This window comes from Trachymyrmex septentrionalis, unplaced genomic scaffold (assembly GCF_001594115.1).
Source record: "Trachymyrmex septentrionalis isolate Tsep2-gDNA-1 unplaced genomic scaffold, Tsep1.0 scaffold80, whole genome shotgun sequence".
Lineage (NCBI taxonomy): Eukaryota > Metazoa > Arthropoda > Insecta > Hymenoptera > Formicidae > Trachymyrmex > Trachymyrmex septentrionalis.
In genome coordinates this window covers 288,663-295,963 of record NW_017305988.1, presented here as the reverse complement: position 1 = coordinate 295,963, position 7,301 = coordinate 288,663, and the positions used below count along the sequence as shown (strand labels likewise).

Genomic DNA, 7,301 nt, shown 5'->3' with positions numbered 1-7,301 from the left:
AGTCACTGCCGTTAAAGAATATACAAATGAAACGAATTTGATTTTATTAGTGTTTTATATATGTATATTAGTGTTTTATTGTATATATCGTACAGCGCTCTTCTCCATTGTGGATTAGTAGAGCTTATTCAGCATGACCTTCTGTCCCGTATGGATCTTCCTGATGTGATTGTAGATCGAATGCGACCATTTGCTCACATGGCCACAATATGGGCACTGAAAACGCGGCAGTGAGTCACATTCGTATCTATAATGCCGGTACATCGAGTAACTCTGAGAGAAGGACTTCTCGCATTTCGGGCAGTGATGCCTCCGGTCGTGCGAATCAATAGTGCTCTTCATCGTCTTATGTAAGTGTTGCTGCTGTTGCGATCTTCGCGACACCATCTGGGATAGCTCTGCCTTGTCCATCAGTCCGTTGTCCCATAATTCTGAAACCGATGTCGTCTCGTGTTAATGACAATTCGCATTATTCACAAAGATAACTGTTGGCACGCAACTATGACTGCACAATGGCTATACGCATGAAACAAGGAAACCGAGAGTCTCCTTCGTAAAAACGTTCGTGAAATTGTGTAATACGAACACAAGCCGTAATAATAATCGAATAGTAATAATTGTGTTGTCCAATACAACTGCATTCTGTCGACAAATTTTAATCCATATTTTTAAAAAATTTAAGCAGCATTAAGATATTCTAAGCTTATAATTACATCATTATTATATGCCTAACAAATTTATTGTCACGCGATAACGGAGCCTAATATATTCCTTGAACTCAAGAATTTCGAGAAAAAGAGAATAAACAATCACATAAATCTGATACATCAGGCTGGAACTGACAACTTATTCTTGAGAATCAACAAAGACTTACACAAAAACTCTTTACATTTTAGGTGATGTTAGATGTGATTACTTCAGTTCTATTCACACTTATTTACTACCACCAACTATATGTATATTACTATCAGTACGTTTCTTCATCTTTGTGTTCGTATTTATGATTAAAGATCTTGAGTCTTTGTAGCCATAAATACCTAGAAAAGAATATGTAACAAGTATATCCGTAACAAGTATATCGATTATTTTCATTATTAGCTAATTATTACGTAATTTTTGGCACAATCCTTACGCGAGATTTATCTTAAGTTCCAGTAGCGATATAACAGAAGAAACACATTTAGGTCTTTCGTGAAAATTTATTGCCATAAAATATCCCACACAATAATAGAATATCATTCAAATAATAGAAAGAATTCTCAATTCTTCTTCGTGTATTTTTATTTTTTACATTTGAGAATGCTATGTACAATACAGTCTTGAATTCTTTAAAAGGATAAAATTGCAGGTTTCAAAATCGGAGCAGCTCCGGTTACGCAAATTAAATTAGCAATAACTTAATATAAAGATATTTAAAATACAACACTAAAAAATACTTTGGAACCAATCACAAATCGAATACAATCAGTTATCATATATACAATCATATGTATACATCTCTTTAACGTTTCGCACAATAATAAATTATTTTCTGAAATTCTCTAATAATCATACACATGCACACACAGAGAGAAAAATAATTCCCTAGCGCAACAGATTTTTTTATGTTGCTGCAGCAAAATCTATCAGTTTTTATGTGAGCAGCAATAAAATCTGCTAAAAGTATTAATTACTATATGCTAAATATAATTTTGCTAAGACTTTACTGTAAATTATTTTGAGGCAAGAATAAATAAATGTTTGTTTAACCCTTCGTTGACACTCTCTCTCTTTCTCTCTTCGATCCTCTTTTTTCGATCGCTTTTTAGCACACTGGGAAAATATTTAAACAACTGGATGCATTCTTATTTTAAAAAATCCAATCAATAAAAATTATGGGTCAATTTCAAAGTCAGAATACATTCAAATAGTTTTTGATTGAAATTTCATTACAGTTTTTGTAAAAAAAATTCTTGAGTTCAATGAATAAAGAAAAAATGAGTAAAATCTTTGAAAAATTGTAACTTTTAAAAAATTCAATATTAAAAGTTAAAAATTTACAAAATTGTTCAGATATGATACTTTGAAAAAAAAATTAGTTTGTAAGTTGGTTTTGGATAAAGTGTATTTATTTTGCATATTAAATGTAGACTATTTTAGGGATTAAAAAAAGAGAGATTTTTTTATAAACATTGCATTTTTGTTCTCCAAAATAAAAGAAAATTGAGTTTCGGAGAATTAAAATAATTTTGTGGGTGGTTCACACTCAGTATGTCAACGAAGAGTTAACTATTAAAATTTTTTTGTATTATGAAATAACACGAACAAAGCACATTTGCTTGTGTAATCCATGATACGCAATACGCATCTAAATCACATCATTAATATCATCAATAATACGTACTTTTAAAAAGTAAAATAGCACTCTCTTGCCCTGAAAAGAGTAGATCGATTAGTGAGCGCCCTGAAAAGAATATACAGTAGCAACAATAATTTTGTTACAGCAGCAAAATTACTTTTCTCCGTGCGTGTAAACTTTTTCCACTGATTCTACTGATTCATCGTAAATCGGAGAACAAAATCATATCATTCAAGTCATGAAGACGACTACACAAACGTAAATGATAAAAAATTAATAAAAACTCCCATCAGTCAATTCGGCGAGTAGATCCGGAAGTACAATCTCTTCGATTTTTCACACTGGTTCACGTTCATCGTGGCGAAAACGCCAAGAGCTCAGTAAAGTTTCACCAGAGTTACTTGCTCTTTCGGATGCATACATCTTACATGCTGATAAATATTCGAAGTCTTCTTGCTGCAGAGATTGCAGTATGGGCACTTATACCTGGGCGCTTTGCCGCACTCGTACCTGTAATGACCGAGCATGGTATCCCGTCTCCCGTAACCGTTGTTGCAATTGGGACAGTGGAATTTGCCGGTGCTCGAATTGTACTGTGTAATATCCCGTTTCTTCACGTATTTCTTCCGGTGCATCATAAATTCCATGGGTCTGCCACCTACAAAAGATCATGCCACGGTCAACATTGTTATTCACTCAGGATATGTCTCGGGAACATCCTGTTCAAGGATGAGAACGCACCAAGATTCCATGCAGAAGGAATATTCGCGATAAATAAGTGAAATATAGAGAGGAAAAACAGATACTGAGAGAGAGAGAGAGCACAAATGAACCAGAGAAAAGACGCAAAAGAATGTAAAAATCTGAGTCACGTAAACGTAACTCTTGAGAGCAAAAGTCGTTTTTCAATAGAACATTTTTATTAAAACTTGAAAACAAGCGCACATTCGGTCGCTTTACATGACTAAGTACATTGTCAGGTAATTGAGATGTAATGACTTTCTATATTATTCAATTATCGCAGATCTTCCAATAAAAAAGATACATCTCAAGTAGAATGTTAATCTATTATATAATTTCTTTTACTCAAGTCGCCATCGGAAATTGATAGTCAACTCGAGTTCTCCGAGAAAGAAATCATTTTCACTAATAAAGTTCGTCTTATATATTATTAAAACGTGGTTCGATCTTGCACAAAAATATCTCGTGTATTTGTCTAAATACAAAATCACGTAATTTGAAACACATTAAAAAATAAAAATATGAACTTTTGTTGTGCTATTAATTATCACATTAATCCTCTAGGAACAACATCGTTTTATCATTAAAAAACCAATTTTTTTTTATTGCTTTTGCTTAAAAATTATTAGTAAATGAAGAATCGTGTAGGCTTTCTTACTGATAGAAGTATTATATATCAGTGTTTAATGCTACAAACATTTCCATCTTCAGTTCTTAAATATAACTAATTTGCACAAATCCCGATTTTACTTCGAATTTGTTCTGAATTTTAATTTTAAAGTGAAAAAAATTTATAACACTCGCCCCTAGAGACTTAAGCAAATATTCATCTATAATATATATGTAATATAATATTTAAATTATATAATATATAAAACTTTTTTATGGAACTGGATGAATGAAGGAACAAAAAACAGTGATACAATAACGAGAAAAGGATAGAACTTAAAACGGAAATCAATCTTCCCAAATCCGTTTGAACACTCGGGATAAAAATACAAATGTTATTCTTGTATTGTAACATGCATTACATTCAAAATACATATGTAATAAATGAAAGTAACATTTAATAATCGCTAACAGGTACAAAAAGACAGTATTCTTCTAGGAATGAGGCTCCAGTAGAATAGACATTTATCCCAGCTTGTCTCGTGACTACCGTCAGTGAAAAAGACGCAAACGCGTGGGCACACGGGACGAATCACGCGTTAAATCGACGTTCGTACTGGGTGCCTTTAATCGCGCGTGCCATGCGTGGCCGCGCGACTTGTCCTAGAAGAGCGTATTGCAGATGACCAGCTTCGACGGATGCTTGTGCCTGATATGGTCCTGTACATTGAACTTCTTTTTGCTAAGCATGCCGCAGTAGGGGCACTCGAAACGTGGCGGCTTGCCACAGTCGTACTTGTAATGGGCCGTGACGGCGCTCTTCGTAGAGTAGCTTTTGCGGCAGCGCGGACATTGGTAGCGAATCCTCATCTTCCTCGGACCCCTACTGCCCATTCCGCAGATCCCCTCGGGCCACGGTAACATTTGTAGAAACGCTGAAAAAGACATGGAAGTGCGCGATTAGCTCACTTAGATGCGGCATGTAGGAAGGAAATCTTGTAGGAGTAAGTTCGTGATTCAGACACTCTTTTTTTTTTCCTCTCTTTCTGCCTCTCAAACATTCCGAAGCAACAACACGCAGCACATTCGCGTGAGAAAACAATTCTTGTAAAATTTCGAGGGCTTGGAGAATTCAGAAAAGAATTGTGAACTTCTCTATATGTATGCCGGCAAATACTTGAAGAACTGATACAACAAACTATTTAAATCAACTCAAGGAAGAGAATATTCCCGAGGGGGGAAATTATTTTAAGTGATAACTTTAATTGCATCCTCACGTATATGAGGACAGAATGATTCGCTTTGTTTAGTAAGAAACGAACAAGTAAAGCAGTTAAAGGTATCTTCAAGCTGTGCACGAACGAACTGCGCGATAATTTATCGATCAAGTATCGAATGGTGACGAAGAACTAGATGAAATGTGTCTATCAAGATAGAGTGTTAGTCCGAAGAGTAATGTGCGTCTAACTACTTCAAAACTCACGGTTGCTATTGTTTCCACAAATTATTGTCCAAGTGATCCACGATCTAAGCATGTCTTATTGTTCTGCAAAAAAATAGAGATGTTAATAAAATAAACAACAGTCAGTCTACATAAAATATTCCAAAAAACAATATACATATCTAAAAAAAATATTTAATTAGATTCATCGGTCGTTTTCGAATTTCTGTGTAAGAATTCCTAAGTTAAAAAAATAATTTTTACATTTGTTAAGAGTAAAACTAGGAATAAAGGATAAAGATCAGGGTGATTATATTCTATAAACCTCTTTACTTATTCTTAACATTATTAATACTTTCTTTTAAAAAATAAATATATTACATAATATGCCGTTTACAGCCTTTATTTCTGGTTTGTTGAGTACTCACATTACGGTCTTAAAAGATACTGTATTTAATATTGTTTATGTAAATATATTTTATTTAAAATGTAAAAAAAACTTCAAATTATTCCAAGTTTAATAATAAAATTACGTACTATATTACAATTCATTCTTGAGAGACAGAAATAGGTAGTGTGATAATTTTAAAGCCTACGGCATATATGTACAAAAACGTAAAGCTGCTTACGTCCTACTGCTTTACATTTTTGTATGTGCCATGAATTTAAATTTCGATCCAGGATGCTTGACGCATATATGCTAGTCGGGATTTTTTATGCGTATATGCTTGTCAACATTGTTAGATCGTTTTATATCGCAGTAAGAACACTTATGTATACCTTGACGGGCAATCACATTCGAATCTTAAATGTCGCAATATGTGATACATATGCTGATAGTTCTTATTGCACTTCGTATTGCAGACGTACCTATTATAAACAAATTCATTTTTCTATGTCATTAATAAAAAATTAAAAAACAAAAATTTATTTAACAATTTATTAATAAATTAATATTTCATTTTTATTCAAATTATTTAAAATCATGTACAAAAAAATTACATGACAAAAAAGTCGCAATTAACGAAAATATAATTCTAGTTTGTAAGACATAGTTGTAGTATATCGTGATTACATACAAAAATTAAAAGTATTAAGAATTAATCTATTAAATAAAAAAATAACATATCTAATTCAAGAAAATAATACTACAATATTTAACTATTTCATGCTTTACACATACATGATTAAATCGCTTTCCATCTCATCTCGAATTTATGTGCAAATGCTTTTGTTTTAAATTCCTTGATAATATTTTTGAATTTGTTGTGCATTCGAGACCGATGACAAATCTGAAAGCAAAAATAAAATGATGAAAAGATAGATCATGTGACGAAGTACGCTGACATTCCGAGACTGATTGGAAAACGAAACGAATATCACAAAACACAAGAAACTCGTAGGATAATCTTTATTAGTCTCAATTGTATATTTTTATCATATATTATAAAAACAGTAAACGTTTATTCTGACAATAAATTAACACAGTTAATAACTAACAAAAGTGCAGATTTCGATGCTAGAAGAACATTAAAGAGTAATCGTTCGTTTATAATCCTTGCTTGATTGATATTATCTTTTGAACATTTATATACAAATTGTCTGTCTACAAATTTACAAGTCGCATCAATGTGAAGATCAGTTCGGATACAGAATTTTTCAAGAATAAACTTCTCTCTCGCAGAGACTATCTCTGAATAAAAAAAATAAAAAATTCACATTATTCGCCTTAACACCAGCCTCGAGAGAAACCTCTATGTATCGTCTATATCATATACCGCACAAACTTTACGATTTTCGTCGCAAAAAACTACGTAAATATAGATTGCTCCTCAAATGTAATTCACATTATTTAAATTTATATATTAAAGTTGAGAAAAAACCATTTAGAATACTTCAGAAATTGAATACTTCAGGAATTTAATAATGCATATTTTCATAATATGCAGAAGTTTCCATACAAAAAACAAACTGAAAAAGTGGCATTGCGAAGTTGATAGCGAAGATAATGTATATCTTCGATTTCACGCTAATATGCCTGTACACGTTTGATCTCGTTATTAAATACAATAAAAACATATAAATCTGAGCTGCTAGTCATAGCTGCATTCCATTTGACGTTCACAATGCTTATATTATTTGTCCTTGTTTAACATTTGCTAACAAAGATGA

At 32.5% G+C, this 7,301-nt stretch overlaps 2 protein-coding genes across 15 annotated transcripts in view; both read right to left on the bottom strand.

The window, feature by feature from the left end:
• The window catches only part of LOC108754628 (longitudinals lacking protein), a 226,807-nt gene that overhangs the window by 140,388 nt on the left and 79,118 nt on the right, over positions 1 to 7,301 (bottom strand). The window lies entirely within an intron of this gene.
• Positions 4,070 to 5,243, bottom strand: LOC108754632 (longitudinals lacking protein, isoforms A/B/D/L-like). The gene is made up of 2 exons (XM_018497086.1): positions 5,172 to 5,243; positions 4,070 to 4,623 (listed from the first exon to the last, which is right to left on the bottom strand). Exons 1-2 carry the CDS (start codon positions 5,221 to 5,223, stop codon positions 4,352 to 4,354), a joined length of 324 nt encoding a protein of 107 aa, XP_018352588.1. The 5' UTR covers positions 5,224 to 5,243; the 3' UTR covers positions 4,070 to 4,351.